We start from the raw sequence: 22,069 nt of genomic DNA, 5'->3' as shown, positions 1-22,069 counted from the left end.
CAATGAAACAATCTTCCACAGATATTTAAAAATGCCTACCCATTTATATATTTTTACTTCTCCTATGAAGGTTTATCGGGGGTAAAAACAATTGTTATAATTATAGCAATCTCTGGTTAGAAAAAGATGATACTAACAAGCCAGTTAATGAGAGGAAGAGTGGCAAAAAATCCCTAGCCTTAAAAATGGTGAGAGTTTGTGCCCATATTCTTGAAGGTATACTTCCTAAAGTGTGAAGGTTAACTTCTGTATATATCCATATTCTCATTCAAATACAGTTATTATCGTTAAACACAGAACATAAAAATTGACTTCTGGGCCTTTGAGTAGTAAATTGCACCCCATGTTTCCTAGCATCTTTTTAAATTTTTTTAAAGTTTATTTATTTATTTTGAGAGAGACAGAGAGCAAGAGGGGGAGGGGCAAAGATAGAGAATCCCAAGCAGCTCCACACCATCAGCACAGAGCCCAATGCGGACTTAATCCCACGAACTGTGAGATCATGACCTGAGCCAAAACCAAGACTCAGATGCTTAACCAGCTAAGCCACCCAGTCACCCCTATTTCCTAGTATCTTTTTTTAAAATTTTTTTTCAACGGTTATTTATTTTTTTGGGGACAGAGAGACAGAGCATGAACGGGGGAGGGGCAGAGAGAGAGGGAGACACAGAATCGGAAACAGGCTCCAGGCTCTGAGCCATCAGCCCAGAGCCTGAGGCGGGGCTCGAACTCACGGACCGCGGGCTCGAACTCACGGACCGCGGGCTCGAACTCACGGACCGCGGGCTCGAACTCACGGACCGCGGGCTCGAACTCACGGACCGCGGGCTCGAACTCACGGACCGCGAGATCGTGACCTGGCTGAAGTTGGACGCTTAACCGACTGCGCCACCCAGGCGCCCCTATTTTCTAGTATCTTAAATGACCTCTATAAAATGATTATTGTTAGCCATGAATAGGCATGCAAGTGCATCATTTTCATCAGCAGCATAGTTTAAAATATTGATTTTTATAGAATTCTAAATTTCACAGGGAGTAGTTGCATGTGATACTTTGAGTTACTTCAGACTGGAACTACATGTTTAAAAAAGAATGCAAACCAAAATACCAAACTATAAGCCTCTAATTACAGAATTCATCTAACAGCTGTTACACAGGCAATGTTTCCATTGATAGTAGGAGAGGATTGCCTACTAATAAATACAGATTTAGACTTTTTGACTGAACAAATAATCGCCTTTTTAACTATATTTTTGAGATTTAAAAACAAGTAAAAGGTAACATACATGTAAAGAAATGAATGCAGATACTGAAAGGGCTATACAATAAACAGGTAGCATTTTGTTTCTCTGAGTCTCAGTTTATAGCTAGCTATAAAGTGCCATGAAAATAGTCTTTGAACAATAAACTGGTTCTGTTTTAACTGTTCTAATGACACAAATACTATCACGGGTATCTGTCACTATCAGCACTACCACCAGCACCTACCGTGCCACATTATGTACTTGCTTGACAATATTGACCAAAAGGGGTGGCACAGTTGTTTTGTGTGTGTGTGTGTGTGTGTGTGTGTGTGTGTGTACATGTGTGTATAATGTAATAGAAAGTATCAGTAAAAATGGCTAGTGAATAAGTTTTCTTTCTCCTTATTATAATCCCTGTCTCCCTACCACCAACAATTATCAGGAAAGTGTCTCATTGTTGAGATGATTTGAGACTCAATGTAATTTTAGAAATTAGCACGTCAATAATGCTTTATAAATTACTTTCACATACAGACTTCCACTGTCACAAATTCATTGCATATTAGATAATGTTATTGCAGTTTTCAAGATCAAGCAAGGCCACTGTGGCCTAGAAAGAGAATATTGTCCAAGGACATATAGGCTAGCAAGTGAAAGAATCACCAACATGTCCAGATCACCTGGTATTCCAAGGTCTTCTTACTCCAAAAAAAATTTCTTTCCATTGTGTCTGTATGCCTTCTGTGGAAACAAAATTACAATCTTGAGAGTCACACTTATACAGATGCAGGAGAATTGGCCAAACTTCCTGTTTCTATTGTCTAAACACAACAGGGAGGGGTGACAGAGTTTGAAACAAATTTTTTTTCTTTAAACACCACAAAAGCCTTTATAGGCAAACTGTTTTTATTTCAAAAAGAATAAGTGTAAATGATTACCCTGATAAAGTCATATTCTCTTAATTCTTGTAGTACCATTCAGCAATGTCATATTTCTAACATGTAGAAAAAAGTTGTATCGACAATTTGTTACCAGTAATCTAAGTCAAATTATGTATTATGCTGCTTAGATAAAATGTTTCTTACTTTCACATAACTGGCATTTTTGTTTTGTTTCAGAGATGGTGAACTGTGTTTGAGTCGATCACTTGTCAATAGTTCTGATAAAATCATTCGAAAGGCTGGCTCTTCAATCTTCCAGCACTCTGTAGAAGGTTGGAAAATCAATTCCTCTTTGGTGCTGGAAATAAGGTGGGTTTCTTTAATAAGCCATAATAAATTTCACATCATGTTCTTGAATACATTGGGCTTGGCAAACTTATATTGAATGCTTGATTTATAGTTTAAGTATGAATACTTTAATAAAAGAGTGAACCAGCTCTACTTAATGTTGATCAATGAAGGATATGAAGCCATAAAACTGAAATCATTATGCAGTCAGAAATTTAAGGATGAATGTGTGAGTTTTGAATATACTGTCTCTATTCTAATGGAATAAAATATTCAACAGAATACTAATATTTAATAGGCTTTTCTTTTTTTTATTCTATTAGTCAGGGTGGACATATATTTTGAAACCTACCTTTAACTTCCTTATAAGTTTTTCCCTATCTTGTGTTTTTGCACACTGGATGAAAGGACAGCCTATTCAATTCCTATTTTGCTGACTATTATAAGTAAATTTGCTTTACCCTATGAATAGATATTTCTATGTGAGCCCCTGTAATAAGAGTCTCAATGATTATATCCTAAATTGGCAAAAGTCAGAAAGTACATTTTCTAGAGTACTGGTTTATTCTTTACTCTTTATTCTTTATAAGATTTTGGCATTTTACCTGAAACAAGCTCATGAAATCAATCTCAGTGCCTGCATATATCTATTATATCTTATTTTCTTCTAGTATAATCCTATAACTAATAAGAAGTTTAGGGCCAGACCTTCCTAAGCATGGAGGAAGCAAGCAGATCATGTTTCTTTACAACTACATAGCTATATTGGTTGGTATGTTTAAATCAGAGCATTTCAGTAAATCAAACTTGTTTTAAAAGTTTCAAAGAAATATCCTTTACATGATAAAATAATTGCATTTTTATATTGGCAAAATGCTGATTATTCAATGATTGGATATTCCTGCACAGATTTTGTAAGACTAGGTTAGTGGTTAAGAGGATAAGCCATTGATCTGTTTGTTGGGTTTCTATCTACTTGCTTCTTGGATCATACCAACATATAATATAGATTATGACCAACTTGAAGGAAGAGTCTACTACACTCATCTGTAGAGTATGCATAACAATTCTTAAAATGAGTTGTAGCAAAGACACTACATGTTGAAATATACTTGGAAGATTGTCTGGAAATTTGTTTAAAAGATGGGTGCCAGGGAAATGTAGGATCATTAGACTACTTTGCTTGAAGCTTTGGAAGTATAAGGAGAGGGAAACAGAAATCAAATCACGGCAATATCAAATAGTGTATGCTTGGTTGCTTTTAGTTTAGGGGAAGTTTTGTATATTTGTGGGCAGAGAATAAGAATGAGGAGATGAGTAGAATCTGATGACAGTTTATAGGTGTCTTCTGGGTAGAATATGGTCAGCAAGCAAGATTTATTTCAACTGTATAAATAAAAACCCTCAAAACCAATATTAAAATTAGGAGATTCCTTATAAAAGCACAGATTTTTGTATATTCTTGAGAAAAGTAAAAATTGGATGACTCTGGGCCTGTATTCCTCCTGAGAACTAGTTATCTGAGGCCGACTGTAGCCATGATCTCTGCAGTTCAACATTTTTACACCTGGGGTTCATTTCTTTATTGATACATATCTAGTATCTTCCTCACTATCTCACACCCCTATACACACATTTAAATTAAAAACCCTGAAAGAGATAATTATATGAGGAAAAAGCAACAGAATATGGGACTACATAGGGTCATAAATACAGGTGTGTTTTAGTTTAGAACAGAATAAGGATTACTACTTCTTGGAAGTAGATTGGGAAAACAGAAATATGGGTGATTTAAAAAGGAAATATTTAATCTATAGGTGTCTCAAAAAGAACTCTCAAACTGAAAGATTGGGCAAGAAGGGGGCCAATTAGGTAAGGATATACAGATCAAGTAAAGAAAAGTAGTGGAAGAAAGTAAAGTAAAATAAGAAATTTTAATAGTTTAATGTATCTAAGTATGCTAAATAACATATCAGATAAGGTAAAGTCTAATAAGTAAATTCAATAAGTAATTAGCAATAGTTTAATTAATATATGTGGCCATGCCTTTCTAGTATCTATACAAAAATGAATACTATAGATCCCCATGAGGATACAGAGATACATTTTGCCATTTTTAAGATATTCAAACTAAGGGTATTAACCATAAATTGAGTGAAGAAATTCATTATTATAATTTTACAGTTTAATGAAGATTATGTTCATATCTTTGAAGGTGATTAATCTGTTTTCCGTTATAACAGATGATAATATGTATGAAATGTTAGTACTCTTTTCATATGATTCTCCGTAACAGATAAAGAAGTAAACAATAAAACATTGAGCAAATATTGAATAATACATACAAAGTTGTCACTTCCTTACAAGGAAATAATCTGTAAAACCATTATTGTACAACATGCAAACAGTTCATAAAAATTATAATTGCCTATAGTAGTAGTAACTAGTGAGTATTAATCAGTTTGACACCTGTAATAAAAAATTCAGACTATGAAAATGTCTGATTGTTAGCTGAGTTTTTGTTTTTCTTAAGTCGTACAAGAAACTAACCATAAACTATTTTGGAGTATTAAATTTCTTTATTTCTTCCCTGCATGTATAACATTTATGAAGAACCATATTATTTGGTGTCTGTGAGTGGGTATGGACATATTTTACAAGTGTTTTTAAAATTCTACTTTGAAGTTTTGATTAGGATATTACAACTAATCATTTTTGATCTTACATGATTAAACCATGCTTACAAATCTTTCTAACTTTAAAAATCTCATTACATTTATAATGCTCTTGTGACATTCCCTATAAATTATTTATCTATTTGCATTAACATGTGAAGCAGTCACTAAAGATAAATTGTTTTTGCCTACATTAGTAGACATGATTTTCTTTCTTATTACTAATTTTTCCAGCCATATATATATATATATATATATATATATATATATATATATATACTGCTACTTTCATAAGCACATCAAGAATTGATTTATATATGTTCATCAAACAACTGTACCTCTGGGGAGTTTTCTAAGAGAGATGGCTCCACCTTCATTGTACTTTGAAAATTCATCAATATTTAGAAGAGTTTATACATTCCACAGCTAATTTCACAATTAAAATAATTACTTTGGTTAAGGACTTGATTTCATTGGTAGTTGTTTGTTCTTTGTTAGTGTAAGCCAAGAAATGATACATTTAGGATACATTAGGTGTTTGTGAGTAAATCCATAAACATTGTACTGAGAGATTATTTGATCGTGTCCGACACTGATGACTTGACCTTTTTTTACATCTTTGGGTTGTTTTTTTTTTCCCCTCATTTTTCATAGGTTAAATAGAAACCTAAAGAATTACAATACCAAATGTGGACATATAGAGAGGTACAAGGTCAGCAACTTATCGGGAAAGATTAAAAACATCATGATTAGTTTGAAATAATATTTTCAACCCAGCATTGTCATGCATCAAAGTTTTTAAAAAGGTCAAGCTTGCAGGTTAACTAAACATAATTGCACATTTATATATGCTTACCTATCAAAAGTAATTCACTGTTGCATGCATTCATTTAGAGCAAAGTCCACATAAAATTCTTCTACATACTTTGTTCAGTAATTAACCAGAGGAGCACATTTTGGGTCACACAGATTGTTTGTTGCTCAAACTTCAAAGCTAGTTCTGTCCAACTGGTACCAGATCTCTTATTATGAAAACAATTTGGGGGGGCTCTATTTTCATACTAAAAATGTAGTCTTTATGGAATACACATAGTGGAGGGTTCTTTTGCTCCAAAATAATAAAATATATTATTCATCCATATTGCTAAATGCTGTGCCAAATAATTAAATGGCCATCTGAGGTGTAAATTAAGCTAAAAAAATGCTTTTCTTCAAGCATTTTGAGACAATTTTGCTTGGCTGTGGAGGATTTTTCTTTGATGCTAGAATATCTTTCTGTATCAGTTGGGACCCTAAGCTCAGAAGTCCTATAACAAGCTAATTATGTTCTTTCAGTGCTTTGAAAAACATTGCCTTGTGAAAATAATCTTTGAGACAAAAATTTGTGTGTTCTCTCTGCATTTTTGTAGGCATAATGAAACACTTGGCATTTCTTAAACCTTTTATTTTTTTTAATAAACCACATTAGTAACAATTGATTCAATTCAGTGATTTTTGGTTAAAGTCAAAAGTTTACAAAAATTGATTCTTTTTATAACCTAATTTGCTTCTCAACTTGTGATGTGTTCCAGCTGTAAGATTTGTCTTAACAATACTCTCTGATGGAGTCAACAGTGTCATTTAGATTAAATTTTACTTGCCACAGCACGTATGCTTGTTGTTGACAAGAAACCTACAGAGAAGAAAGAGTGGCACCTGGTGATAGGTTAGCTATATTTAACATTACACAAGTGAAAACAATGTTTAGTAAATTAACTCTCTGGAACTCTGCAGCTGCTATTTCAAGTGATGTGTGTTGTTGAAAGGGAAGTTCTAGTTGAAAATTCAGTTGAAAAGTTTCTGTATAGAATCTATTCCTGTCAGTTTAACAGTCTCAACCAGCCTTTCAGTTTAACCCAGGATTGCCTAACAAAACATAATCTTTATGACTAAGATTTTTAGTCTCACTGAAAGTGAAACATGTTTTCAGACTCCTTCAGTTATCTTTATCATCAAAACAGTTACTGAATTTAGGTTTTTGCTTCAAAAGTTACATTATGGCCACAAAACGACAGTTGAAGACCTGTCAGGAATCTTTTCTGTCGTTGCTCTTTTCAGTCACACACAGAAAACATGACCCCTTGCTTTAAGTATCTGGTAATAACTTGACCACATATTAAGAAAAAGTATTAGGAATAATTTCTCATGCTGAAATCATTTTGTTGAATCTGCTGTTTTCATGCATGTCAATTATCTGAGCAAAAGCATGTATGTTCTTGGTGATAAAGTGTTGTTTCAGTTCAGCATAAGAATTTTTCATGTTTCCAATGGCATTTAGTTAATTATACTTAGGCATTAGTTTTTTTTTCTTTTTCTTCAGAGATTTACAGTCTGAATAACAACTAGATTTAGCAAATCTACAGAACTTTTTATAGTCCATTACATCTATAATCTAAAAAAAAAAATGCCTATAGCTTGCTAGGGAGAAAAACATAATCTTTCCATACTGTTTGCAAAAAAAAAAAAAGTTATTAAGCATTGAAGTCACAATATTATTCACTCATAATAATTATTTTCAATTTTTCTTGGATCCTACACCAGGAGTCTGAGCTAAAATAATGTTCCATGCATAGATGTAAGCCCTAAAATAGAAAAGTTTAGTTCAATATTAGAAAAAGGACATACTGCAGACATTCAATGTTTCCTTTCCCCCTTTTTCCAGTTTAAAAAAAGCAAATAAGGACACCTGAGTGGCTCAGTCGTTTACCTCCCACTCTTGATTTCGGGTTGGTTCATGATCTCACGGTTAGTGAGTTCGATCCCCACATTGGGCTCTGTGCTGTTAGCATGGAGCCTGCTTGGGATTCTGTCTTCCCTCTCTCTCTCTGTGCCTTGTGTTCATGCTCTGTCTCTCTCCTTCAAAATAAATAAGTAAACATGGGGCGCCTGGGTAAGTCAGTCTGTTAAGTGTTGTACTTTGGCTCCGATTGTACTTTGGCTCAGGTCACATCTCGCAATTCATGGTTTTCAGCCTCCCCGTCAGGGTCTGTACTGACAGCACAGAGCCTGCTTCAGATTCTCTCTCTGCCCCTCACTTCCTCCCTCTCCCTCTCTCTCTCTCAAAAATAAATAAACATTAAGAAAAAGAAAATAAATAAATAAACATTAAAAAAATAAAATGAATAAAAAGACAAATACTATACTAACAAAATAAACAATTGTTCAGCCTATACAAGAGCATTGGAAGAACACATAGTATTATCTGCATTTAATAATTATGTCATGTATCTCAAGTGTTAGACAATGTGTTATCTTTTGAAATTTCTCTGAACTCTTATTGTTCGTTTTTAATATCAATTTTCCCTAAGAGTGAACAAATTAAAGATGTTCTATTATACTGAGGAATGTAAAAGACCTGTGTTTAAAATATTTTGCCGTGCTCGGGGTTGGGCTGGCTGGAAACACGTATTGAGCTTTTCTGTGTATGTAGCAAACTGTGTCCAAACACAGTAGCTTTGTGCCCTGAAAAAAAAATAAAGAATAAAACATTTTGCTGTGAAGTCTCTATAACACAGCAATGGTGCTGTTAATTGGAAAGTCCCCATCAGTTGACAAGAACGTAAGTGGTAACTTTTTTCTTGAGTAAAGGGATTTTGCTTTTTGGATTTCCCAGTTAAAGAGTCTTCTTTCAAATCTTGTTCTCTGGTCTATTTACCTCACATTTGCAAACACTTCACCACTTGTGAGTTACATCTTCAAATATCTACAACAACCCCTTTAAATTATGTTCAAAGGAAAATGATAATCTAGTTTGGTGATTTGACCACATCCGTGCAGTTTTTATTTTAGAGCCAGCCTTGTCATTTTCACAGGAAATGAGAATTTTTTTTTGAAATACAGGTGTCAGGCATTACTAAAACTTTTCTCCAAACAAACAAATGTCAGTAAGTATGTACAAAAGTTTCTATGGATTGCTGTTCTTGGTGATAGTTAACTTTTGTGAAGAATTATATGTTCTTAACATAATGAAAGACTTCTTAATTTTCTGTAATTCATATACCCTATAGTTGCTGATTTCACTAGCAATTGTCTTCACATATAATCTGTACTTAGTTAAGATGAACTGTTATGGTGCTTGATAGCATTTTTATTAATTTTTAAATTTCATTTATAGGGCATTTATAAAGGTTTTTCCTGTATAAATTCTAATTATGAACCTGATATTCTGATTGGAGCAAAAATTCAAAAAATATTTTCTTTTCCAGAGAATTAATGGTTATATCCCTTGTGTATCAAACCTGGCCAAAGTTTTCAGTCAACTGGTTTTCTAATAAGACATTAAACTGACACCTATTTAAAGCAAACCAAAGTAAAACAAAAAGGAATATTTGAGTTAGTTATTTTTCATCCCTCCTTGCTATTCATGCTTCTGGCTTGTGTGATACGGAGAATTGCCCTTTTGGTTGAGTAGTGGGAGGAGGTCACATTGTGCTCAGTAATAAAATTTACAAATGTGTTAGAGCTTAAACCGTAACAGCACTAAAGGAAAACATGTCTCTCATATCTTAAATGTTATAATAATGGCATTGTTTTTAGCACTCTGAGAATACAAGCTTATAATAAGAGCACTTCAGTAAATTATATCCAACTTCCAATCTTGGAGAGAGTTTCTCAGATTGCTTCTGGCTGGTATATGTTTGGTAGCTTGAGGATTAAGTGATCTCAGACGTCTGTAGGCAGGCTTATCATTTCTTTAGAAATATAATTCCCTCAAAAACATACTAGACTCCTGGGCCATTTCCTTATAGTTAATTCCTTGTATAAATAACCACACCCAGAGATTTCTTCTGAACACTTCAGCCTCTGACTCTCCTCTAATTATTCTAGCTTCACCATCCTTTCCCTCAATTTCCCTCCCAAGTCATTTCAATCTATAAATTTGGTGGGAAGGCAATGACTCTTGCTCCTGGGATGGCTCTGATTTATAGTTGTGTCTTTTGATAATTGGGGTATTTGAGACATTTTGGAGGTCCCAATTACCAAACTCACACAGTTTACATACAGGTCATTGCCATTTCCATCTCAGCTTGCCACTTGGCTGACTTTGTCTTAGTGCCTTGCTAAAAGGAGCAACCAACATAAAACAACATGAAACACTTTTTAACCATTTTTCCAAGAGCAACAGGCTTATTAGATATAGGATATAACTCCCAGGTTACCGCAGATAAGAGTTTTCATTATATCAAAAGCCAGCTATACCTTTATTTTTTTTATCGTCTAACTTAGCATATACATATTTGTTTATACAGCAGCTTTGAATCTGTTATAAATTTCTTTATTTGGTATGGAATAGGCTAAGCTTCCATAATACAAAAGAGAAACCTTAAAATACAGTGGATCAAACAAGTTGAGATTTTAGTTCTCTCTTGTATAGCCACGCACATGATCCACCCGTATCCCATGTAAGAAAACTAACTCACATGACCAAACCCATCTGCACTTGGGTTTGTAAACTTGGAAATGTTTTAGCTGTGGATTCTTATGCCTGAGCAAAACTTAGAAAATTCAAATACTAAAAGCAAGATAGCAAGGGAGATCACTAAGGAACTATTAGCTATCTCTGCCATGCCTAGTGAGGTATTTTATCTATCCATTTTTTTTTTTCCTCTAATGTACCCATCTTTCTTCCTGGATTCTTGAAAGAAAACTTTCATACAATGTAGTTTTAACCCTCTACAAATAATTATAATATATACATGATTTGAGTTAATGTATAGGTTTATTGGGAAGTTTAATCATTTTAATAGAGTTAAGTAAGGTATAATTCCAAACCATTTTAAGTTATTTCTGTTTACCTTAACTACAGAACACAAAACAAAACAATATGACTATAGAAAATTAACTAAAGCTAGCAGAATATCTAGTTAGGCAAAGTCAAGTCACAGCATTTTTGTTTTATTTAATAAAATTTTCTTTTTGGCCTTTTTCAAATTTTTATTTAAATTCTAGTTAACATATAGTGTAATATAGGTTTCAGGGGTAGAATTTAGTGATTCATCACTTACATGTAACACCCAGTACTCATCCCAACAAGTGGCCTCCTTAATACCCATCACCCATTTAGCCAATCCCCCACCTACCTTTATTCCAGAAACCCTCAGTTTGTTTTCTATAGTTAAAAAAGAGCCTCTTGTGGTTTACCTCCCTCTCTTTTCTTGTTTCCATCACCCCATGTTCATCTGTTTTGTTTCTTAAATTCCACATATGAGTGAAATCATACGGTATTTGTATTTCTTTGACTGACTTGCTTCGCTTAGCATAATACACTGTAGCTCCAACCACATTGTTGCCAATGGCAAGATTTCATTCTTTTTGATGGCTGAGTAATATTCCATTGCATATAAGTGCCACATCTTCATTATCCATTCATCAATTGAGGGACATTTGAGCTCTTTACATAATTTGGCTATTGTTGATAATGCTGCTATAGACATTTTGGGGTACATGTGTCCCTTCAAATTAGTATTTTTGTATCCTTTAGGTAAAACCTAGTTGTGCAATTGCTGGATTATAGGGTAGTTGTATTTTTAACTTTCTGAGGAAACTCCCTTTTGTCTCCCAGAGTGCCTGCAGCAGAATAAATTATTTTTTCTATATCTTTTGATAGATGGGGACCTTTTTTCACTCTATAAATAGATGTGTATACTATATTTATTTGACAAATCATTGAGAATGTATGTGCAAATGATTTTTTAAGGACAAATTCAATTTCAATAGAATTCACTTATTTGGTTGCTTTAATTACCACCTGACAATTTAAGATTAGTAATTTACCAATTTGTATTTTATTACCCGTTACTTTGTGCATATCACCAGTTCTCGGCTATGTTGTCATTAATGGAAAACTTTGTATTTCACATATAGGAAGAACATTCTTCGTTTCCTAGATGCAGAACGAGATGTCTCAGTGGTCAAGAGCAGTTTTAAGCCTGGTGATGTCATACACTATGTACTCGACAGGCGTCGGACACTAAATATTTCTCAGGATCTTCACAGCCTCCTACCTGAAGTGTCACCAATGAAAAATCGCAGATTTAAGACCTGTGCAGTTGTTGGAAATTCTGGCATTCTGCTCGATAGTGAATGTGGAAAGGAGATTGACAGTCACAACTTTGTAATAAGGTGAGCTTTCTTTTGTTCCTAAAGATTGTAATTTCTTCAAAGATGTTTTACTAAGGAATAGAAAACTGACAGAAGAGTGTAAGTCTAGTATCGATATTAAGGATTATTGAAAAATCAAGCAAATATTTATGTATGCTATGTTTTTCTGCATAGTTTCCAAATTTACATTTACCCTGGAAAATGAAGTTAAAATTATTGTGTCATTGAAAGAAGAGGTGATCTTATTGTAGCAGTAAGTGTCACACCAGCTTTTTTTTTGCCAGTTGACAATTTCATTAGATTTAATACACAGAAACTGACTTTTATTAATCGTTTTCCTTGATATCAATTAATTTAATGTTAATTAATTCACTAATATAAATAATAGTTAATTATTGGTTAATTAGTCGTTAATTTTACAATCCTTCTTATATATAAGAAATTATATTTATTTATTCATAAAGATTATGAACATCTATGTAATGATGTAATAGATGTAAGTAATTTTACCCTTATAATGGCAATTATTTAGCAGATTCTAAGAACATAACAAGTTTATAAAGCGAATTTTCAAAAAGTACATAAGCAAGGTTACATTTGATATCTTTCACCGAATTGCCTTCATTACAGTACTCTATATATTTGTGTGTGTTAGTATGCTTTAGTTTTTGAGTTTTCTCACATAATTAAACATCCCTGTTTTTCATTGATGGTGAGCAGATGTTTGATGAGTCATGTGTTTGGTTAACCTTAGGTGAAACAAACAGCCATAGAAATGGGATTGTGATGATGTCATAGGTACTGGTTTTTAATTTCCAGTTCATGCATCTGAACATATTTGTTGGCTTGTTTTAGTTCTTCAGAAAAAAATTTCTGAATGAATGACGTATGTATGTTTAAATATGAAATAGCTCAATATCAACATAGGAAAGCATACCAATTTGCTATGTTGAAAACCTAAGTTATGCTGGAATTCAGCCTGTAAAAGTATAGATTTTGAAAGATAAAAGTATGCATATTTCTTTGAAATATAGCTTTAAAAATAAATATAATTATATAAGTATTAATCATAAATTGGCAGCAATGTTTTCATAAAGTAATAATGGCCATGAAAAATCATACTAGCACACTATCAGGTGAATACATTTCATAACAATGAATAGAACTACAAACATTTTACTTTATTATCTTTTTCTCAATTGGATGCATGGTCAAAGATTGATTGGATTGAGGGGGAGAAAAAACTCTGTCAACATGTAGATATACAAACAAAAATGTATCCAAAGAAGAGGTAAAAAAAAAATTTAATAAGGGAAAGAAAAATTGGAAATTTAAATTGGGAAAGAAAAAGGGAAATTTAAATTGGAAGTGGAGGTAATGAGCTCCAACCACTGAAGTCTGTGTGAAGTATGGTTGTGAAGAAGAAACTAAGGCTTCTAGAATTTCTAAAGAGACTGAAAATCAGAGGACAGGAATAATAAAGAAGTAAAGATTTATAGCATAAGTGGAAATTGTTGCAATATAAAGAGAAGAATTTTCAAGTTTGGTTAATACTGGAGGAATACAGGATCACCTGTGACTGAAATCCTTGTTCTTACATCCCTCTAAGCTTTAGCACTGGGATCTATATAATTTATTAGGTTCAGCCTCACCTTTGATTAAAATTAAGACTGTTGTCTTAACACCTCTGCCAATTCATATAATTGCCACTTCTTTCTTATAGTGAAAATGATTGAATATTCTAGCAACTTTGAAGTCTATAGTACAGTATTGTTCACTATAATCATGGTGCTGTGCATTGTACCTCCAGAACTTTATTATCTCCTTGTTGCAAGTCACTTACTGGTTTTGAGCATTTGCAAATGGGGGAGTGATTTTAGGAACAGAACTTCATGAGGTTAATTATACTTTTCTGAGCTATGATTATTTTAATATTTATTTATTTATATATTTATTTTTGAGAGGGAGAGAGAGAGAGAGAGAGGCACAGGGAGAGAGAAAGAGCGAGAGCAAGAGCGAGAGCGAGAGAGAGAGAGAGAGAGAGAGAGAATCTTAAGCAGGCTCCACTCTCAGCATGGAGCCCGAGGTGGGGCTCAATCTCAGGACCCTGAGATCATGACCTGAGTTGAATTCAAGAGTCAGATGCTTAACCAACTGAGCTGCCCAGGTGCCCCGCTATTTTATTTTTAAAACTTATTTTACAAGAGCAAAATAATGACCAATTCTATAAGCTTATAACTGTGTTATGGAGTTACCAAGAAGTGTAAAAAAATTAGGATAATGATCTTAATGAAGGCATGAAAATTATCACTATAATTATTTTTATTTTCTTCTCCTACCCCGAAGTTTTTACTAGTTTCCAAAAATAGAAGTTGGAATATTCTAGATAATAGTATGTACTAGGGCAATGCAGCCCTGGATTAGGTTTCTGGTTTTATAAGGAAGACTTTAGCCAAAGTCCACTTATGATTGGAAAGAAATAATCTCTGCAGGAAAACAATATTGGTTATGTAATAGCTGTTTGGAGAATTCATTCCTTTGAGTCTCATGGACGCAATAGTTTTCAATGACATATCACTAAACCAAACTTCAATCTTTCCTAAAGCTCTTGCCTTTATCATGGAGTTCTGCCACATCATCTATGTGCCAAATACCTTTTCCTTCTCTGAGTATATGTGTCTTTTTTTTTTTTTACTGTACATATGTTTCTTTTACTCTAGAATACCACAAAGGACTTTTGCTTTAAAACTCAATGGGAGACTCATTCCTTGAATTAGTTTTCTATCCATATCAAGCTGGTTGAAGTTGTTACAAATTTTGGTAACAATCTTTAGAATCTTTCAAATATCTCACCATCCTAGATACCTACTGCACATATATCTGCATATCTACAGATGGTGTTGGTCATTTGGTTGCATGCATAGCCTGTGTTCCCAGGTTGTTTATTTGTTTCCCACTTTTCCTGTTAGTAAGTTTGTTAAGAGAGAGATAAATTATGCCTGGTCTGCTTGCAGAGGGCACTGATTAGTTCAGTGACTCCTCAAAGATCACATACATAGAAGTATTACGTTCAACTTAACCTCAAGCTTTATAAACCAAATATTATTTTTAGATAAAATCTTCAGTTGACATTAATTAAATTTTAAGCTTCACTTTTAGTTTTTTTCAGAAAGACTTTAAAGAAATAAAATGCTTTTTTTTGTTTAATGATGTATAAGTGTATTATTATACGGCAACAGGAATCTCTTGTTCTAAGCTGTTGTCCTATTGGGAGGAGGAGGGTATATGGTGCATACACGTGGCATCATTGACCTGTGAAGTATAATTTTGGAGAATATTATTTTTTATTATTTTATTTTATTATTATTATTTTTAACGTGTATTCATTTTTGAAAGACAGAGGTAGAGCACAAGTTGGGGAGGGGCAGAGAGAGAGGGAGACACAGCATCCAAAGCAGGCTCCAGGCTCTGAGCGGTCAGCACTTAGCCTGATGTGGAGCTCAAACCCAGCACCCATGAGATCATGACCTGAGCCAAAGTCAGCCGCTCAACCCACCTGAGCCACCCAGGTACCCCAGAAAATGTTATTTTTAATACCTCACATAAGTATTTTAAAATTAGCCTGTGAAAAGTGACCATTTGTATGTTTGCCCATATAGTGGTAGTTTTACATAAATACAAAGACACATACATTGTCATGCCTTTCTTGTCTTAAAAGAAATATTCCCTTAAACAAAAAAAAAAGAAAGAAAAAAAAACAAACCAAAATACTCCCTTAGTGGAAGTTTGTATCATCATTTAACTAATTAAATTAAATGATGGTTTCAGTGGGATATTACACAAAGTAAAAGCCCTGGTCTATGTGATGCTTCAAGTAAAAAAAAAAAAAAAAAAAGGAAAATCAATTAAAGCCTAGTTTGGATTCCCTAATGACTGACTAAATATGGAATTTATGTGTAAAATCTATGTCTCATATTTACATGTACTTAAATAACAGGAAAATGCACTTAAATAACAGATTCCACATATAAATGATATCATACAGTATTTGTGTTTCTCTTATTTCACTTGGTATAATACCTTCAATTTCAATCCACGTTGTCACAAATGGCAGGAAAGGAAATATTTTAATATTATTCATTACATCTACTTCTTCAGATCTAAGCACTTTGAATACTCTGGATTTGTTATCTTGAAACCATAAGAAACTATGACTTTCTCTTATGTGCCTCTGCATCCATAGAGTTGGCACAGACCAGGATCTATACAAAAGAATTCTATGGGATGTATGATTTTATTTCCAATATTTTCTTTTCCTGTCTGGGATAACTCTTCTTCTCTTCAAATAAAATCTATATCTATGGCATTTTTAAGTGAAGAGAAGTATAATTTTAGGCTTAATGATAGCTTTGTTTTATTAATTAATAAAAAGACATTCCAAATATTCAGTGGGCTACTGTTACACTGCTAACATCATTTTAAAAGATGTCTGTAGACAAAAGAAGGAAAAATATATGTGATTTTAAAATTGTGAAACACTCCTTTGTACCAGTATTTATAGAACCAGTAAATTTAGAGGTTTCCACAAATAATTCTCTAAAATTCTTCTCCATCCAGGTGCCACATTAACTATAATTCTACTCATCGAAACACATTTGTTTGGTATGATGCTAATTGTCATGTAAAATGAAAATGTGTTAAAAAGTAAACTGTAATTATTTTCTCAAAAGTATCAGTAACTTACTACATTAGTTTATTCATACAACAAACCTGCTGTGGCCAACCATGCCACTCAGGCCAGTCATGAGTGGAGCACAGTTATAGAAATGATTACCTATACATTACTTCTTGCATTCCTTCTGTGTGGGGTCAGAAATAATCCCTGAAATGAGACATCTCTAAACACACATGGTAAATTTAAAATATTTGTCTGTGGTCAGCTCCATTAGTTCAAGTTGTGCAGAACAATACAACATATTTGAAAGAGAATAAGGTATGCTTCCTATACTGAATGAGACTGTTCAAACTCAGAATTTTATGTGAAGTCTTTGAAATATTGAAATATTCCATAAGAATTCTAGATAGGTGACTAACCTTTAGATATCACATACAATACATTATAAGAAGATATCACAGAGCATTACAAGGCATTAGTATAGTGCCACAAACTGTCTCACAGCCCAACATACACTAAACAGAACATACCAAACAGCTACACAACTTATAGAAATAACCAAGCCTTCAATAGACTCAATCACTTTCACAAGATATGGAACAATATTCAACTCAGTCTAAAGGGCATGGTGACTTCTACTATAGTTATACTGTAAGGTAGTTGGACCCACTTTTAGACTTTATGTACAATCTATGGAACAATCCTAATAGTACTTTCTCTGAGCCAAATTAAATTTTGATAGCTCTTTAATATCACATGAAGAAGAATAATGATATCACTAGAACCTTCATCATTAAGTTTAAAAAACTGGTAAGCATTAAATAAATTATCCTATTGATATTAATTTTTTATATTTTTTCTTTGGGTGGCCTGACATATGCTAAATATTGGAGAGAGAATCAACACTGCACAGGAAAACCATTGCCCAGTATAGAATTCAGGAGTACAAGCCCAGTTCATGGTAGATGATATTAAAAGAAGGTATATGCTTTCTATGCTTTTGTTTTTTTAATTTAGAAGCTGAGATCATTGTATAAAGTATTTATCTTTACTTAAAGTATTACAATTTACCTACTCACAGAGCCCACAGAGTGATAGAATTGCCTCTACAAAATCTCTGCCCCGTTCATTCCACACATACATATCTAAAAGTATGCTGTAAAATTTCAAGAATTTCAAGAATTAGTAGACAGTATGTATCATTTTATATCATCATAGGCAAAGGAAAACAGGTTTATAAAGCTACTTTTACACAATCTGTTTAAAAGTATCTTTTAAGTCTTTTTTTTTAACTTCATGTAGTTGTAAAATTATTATAACATTGTATATTTTAAAGTATACAACTATTTCGTGGTGAAAATTGCTTTGGATTTTGCAATATTTAAAGTGCTTTTAAATTTTCCTTCAGTTATTTTTTTAAGTTTTTCACATAATTTACACCCATGTGAACTTACAAAACAGTACATTCTAATATTTGTCTTTACTCAAGAATTTCATGAGCTTGGTAATAGTAGTTTTCTGATGACAACAGAAATTTCAGATAATTCTTAATATTGATACTGAGAGATGGTGGAGAACAAATCCTCACTCCATCTACCCTATTCTTCTCACCTCACCTAAGTGTGGGAGAGCGATGGTGTATTCTTTCCTTTTCCTTCAATATCTGGGGATTGAAGGAAATGTTAGGCAACCTGTCCCTACTGGGTTTTTATAGAAGGGAGACTGTGTCCAGTCTGATAAAATAAATATGGTCTGCTCTGTACCACTTTGACATCAGGTGGAAGACTCTGAGAGAGGAGTAAATTATCAGTTGCAAACAGCAGCTGATATTTTTGACCATCATATGCTGCTCTTCACTGTGCTTAAACAGAGATGCTAGGAATAGCAAGTAAGAGTGAAGTGATTAAGAAATGGTTAACTGAAGGCTGTAAAACACCTTTTGTTCTGTTCGGGCTAGTTGGAATTTCAAATTTAATTTTGTTTATTTATTCCTTTCCTTGTACCTCTTTTTTCTCCATTTTATACTGCCCCCATCTTCCCTCCAGTCTAGACAACTATCTTGTATTTGCTCAGTTTCTCCTTTGTTAATCATCATCCTTGGTTCCTGACATGCTCAACCAACTCTCTCCTAATTTCCTCTTCGTTCATTTTTTTCCTTAAAATATAAAATCAGCAATGAGAGGTCAGTTAAAATTATCTGTCTATCTATCTATCTATCTATCTATCTATCTACCTATCTACCTATCTACCTACCTACCTACATATATTTATACATACATATTTATATAAGTAAATCCTTGCTGTTCAAATTGTACTTCTGAACTACCAATGCTGTCATCACCTGGAAGCTTGTTAGAAATACAGAATTTCAAAATTTGCAGCAGACCTGTTGAGTCAGAATGTGCATTTGGTCACAGTGCTCAGGTGGTTCTTATGTGCTTTAAGGTTTGAGATGTATTGGACATCTCAGTATATGTAGACACTAAGCTCTAGGTAAGCTGGAACTCCCAATATGTCTAATTTATTTAGCCTGTATCTTCAGGATCTAGCACCAAAATTGATATACTGAAGTATATGCTATATATTTATTGGATGAAAAAATTAATGTTGGGCTTAAGAAAAATACAGTTTGTGTTCATGTATTGTTGTCTTAGAGCTCATACAACACTGGATTTCAAAATTAATATGTTAAGAGGAGTCATATATAAGTAAAGGTCATTGAAACACTTACAATTAAGAAGAAAATACAGAAATATGAAGGGTAGTATAGTGAAATATCCTAGATGTCAAAAAGCTGGGTTCCTGCTAATAGAAGCATAATATTAAACAAATGTCTAATTTTTCCACTGTTCAGTGATAATAATAATATATGCCTATCATTTCAAAGTGTTTTTATAGTGTCAGCTGGGAAATATAGTTAAGAAATGCATAAACTATAAAAATAATTAATGATGAATGATACTAAAACACATCATGCTTAAGTGTTGTAGTTGAAAATTAAATTTGTCAGTGCATTTCCCAATAGACATGGACATTGACTAGAAATGAAAATTCTCATTGTCTGATATATACAAGAAGATAAACTTTCTCCAAAGTCATCAAATATGTATATAGTTGACACTGAATAACATAAATATGAAAGGCAAAGACACAGACAGGAACACTTCTTAGATAGGAGCATCTGTAAAATCTGAGTACATAATATTAGAAATAATTGTAGTGAAGATACATATTTCTTCAGGAAACTGAGGCAATCAGATAACAATGTTTTACTTTATGATGATCTAGTTTCCTAAAGGAAGGGATAACATGTCTTTAAAAAAGAAGAAGATGGAGGAATTTATTCCCCTTGACTGATACAATGCATTTTCATAACCTAGTCAGTTCTTGATTCTCCACTAGTGGGTAATTTATGGCAAACTTTAAATCATCCTCTTGCCCTTCAATGCATGTAACTCTTACAGCAAAATAGAGTCTTTTCTGGGAGAGAAAAATATTTCTGCTTTTTTCAATGTTCATGAAAATGGCTTTAATTCTTTCCCCTCCACCTTCACAGAGAATATGTTTGTCCTTAACTCAAATGTGTTAACTGCAAACAGCTAAGTTTCTGGTAATGAGTCAGGTCCAAGGCATTGGAAAGACTTAAAAACATTTTTTTTTATCAGGAGTGCCTGGGTGACTTAGTCAGTTGAGAGTCTGACTTTGGCTTGGGTCATGATTTGGTGGTTCGTGTGTTGAAGCCTCACATTGGACTCTGTGCTGACAGCACATAATTTACTCCAGCTCAGAGCCTGGAGCCTACTTCAGATTCTGTCTCCCTCTCTCTCTGCCCCTCCCCACTCATGCTCTGTCTTTGTCTCTCTCTCAAAAATAAACTTTAAGACATTCTTTTTGATTAAAATAACCACTTTATATTTTAGGGATAGTTCCATTGCATATGCAATATTTACTCCATATATTTCCTACCATATTTTTACTTAATATTTTATTCATATTTTGGATCTTAAATTTTATAGTTTTTATAAAACTAATTATCTTTATGATTTCTATTGATTTAATCATACAATTCATGTTCTGGGTAGAAAGCAGAATTCCCATTTTATATAATTATTTATGAATTTTAAAATTTAACTTAAAACCAAATATGGACTTCATTATGGATTGTGATCTGAGGTGAAAGTCTGAGTTGTTTTTTTTTTCCTAACGACATCATTCCTTGGATAAAAAGACTTTATCTAGAAGAGATCATTTTTTTATTGGAAATGACAATGATTAACTATTTTAAGTTTTAGAAATTTGACTTACAATACATATCCCATTTTCTAAAAACACATTATTATAAACAGATACAATTTCTCATCTATCAGTCTGGCAAGGACTTTTAAAACTCTTCATATTCAGTGCTAAGTTGTGTTGATACTGGAACTCCTGTGAAATGCTTTCAAGTACATAAATTGATACAATTATTTGAAAAAATCAGCCTGATAATGTCTACCAAAACTTACAAATAGTGTATTCCTTTATTTACTATTTGCAGTTGTAGGAATCTATCCAAACATAAACAATTGCTTAAGTATCAAGGAATTGTATAACATGTATGCATGAAAAAAAGCATAAGTCAGTCATGGTACATCTAGATGATTTGTCGTTCAACAAGTGGAAAACAAGAATCTAAGGCAAAGAGACCAGTAAGCATAAAGACAAATACTTTCCATGATCTTCGGTTAGGTAGAGGTTTTGGGGACCATTGAACTATTAGGTTCAAAATGAGAAACAGTGTGGAAGAGGAAATTGTCCAGGTATGTTGGGCTTATAAGATGAAGGATCATTATACCCTATTAAGGATCTACATAGCATCCTGTAGTTCAAGAAAGTTCCTTAGAGTTTGTTGGTTTGTTTCTTCTTGTGTGGGTTTTATTGTTGTAAGCAGAAGTGGGATATACTTTGAAGTATATAAGCATAGCATATTTACAGATTAAAGGACCATGATAATAAATAAATCAAAGATAAAAACAGGAAGAGAACTGAATAAGGAAGTTACTAGAGGAGGCAAAATGTGATTAAATCCAACTCATAGGACAGAGAAAGTTGATATAATTCATATTA

The 22,069-nt window shown here is 33.2% G+C and overlaps 1 protein-coding gene across 1 annotated transcript in view; it reads left to right on the top strand.

The window, feature by feature from the left end:
- The window catches only part of ST8SIA4 (ST8 alpha-N-acetyl-neuraminide alpha-2,8-sialyltransferase 4), a 98,458-nt gene that overhangs the window by 4,988 nt on the left and 71,401 nt on the right, over positions 1–22,069 (top strand). Inside the window, 2 exon segments of the mRNA XM_047854309.1 lie at positions 2,363–2,494; positions 12,052–12,309. Of these exon segments, the coding sequence (XP_047710265.1) occupies positions 2,363–2,494; positions 12,052–12,309 (390 nt within the window).

The sequence above is a fragment of the Prionailurus viverrinus genome, chromosome A1 (genome assembly GCF_022837055.1).
Source record: "Prionailurus viverrinus isolate Anna chromosome A1, UM_Priviv_1.0, whole genome shotgun sequence".
NCBI classification, from domain to species: domain Eukaryota; kingdom Metazoa; phylum Chordata; class Mammalia; order Carnivora; family Felidae; genus Prionailurus; species Prionailurus viverrinus.
The sequence above is the reverse complement of the archived record's forward strand: the minus strand, read 5'-3'. Positions and strand labels throughout refer to the sequence as shown.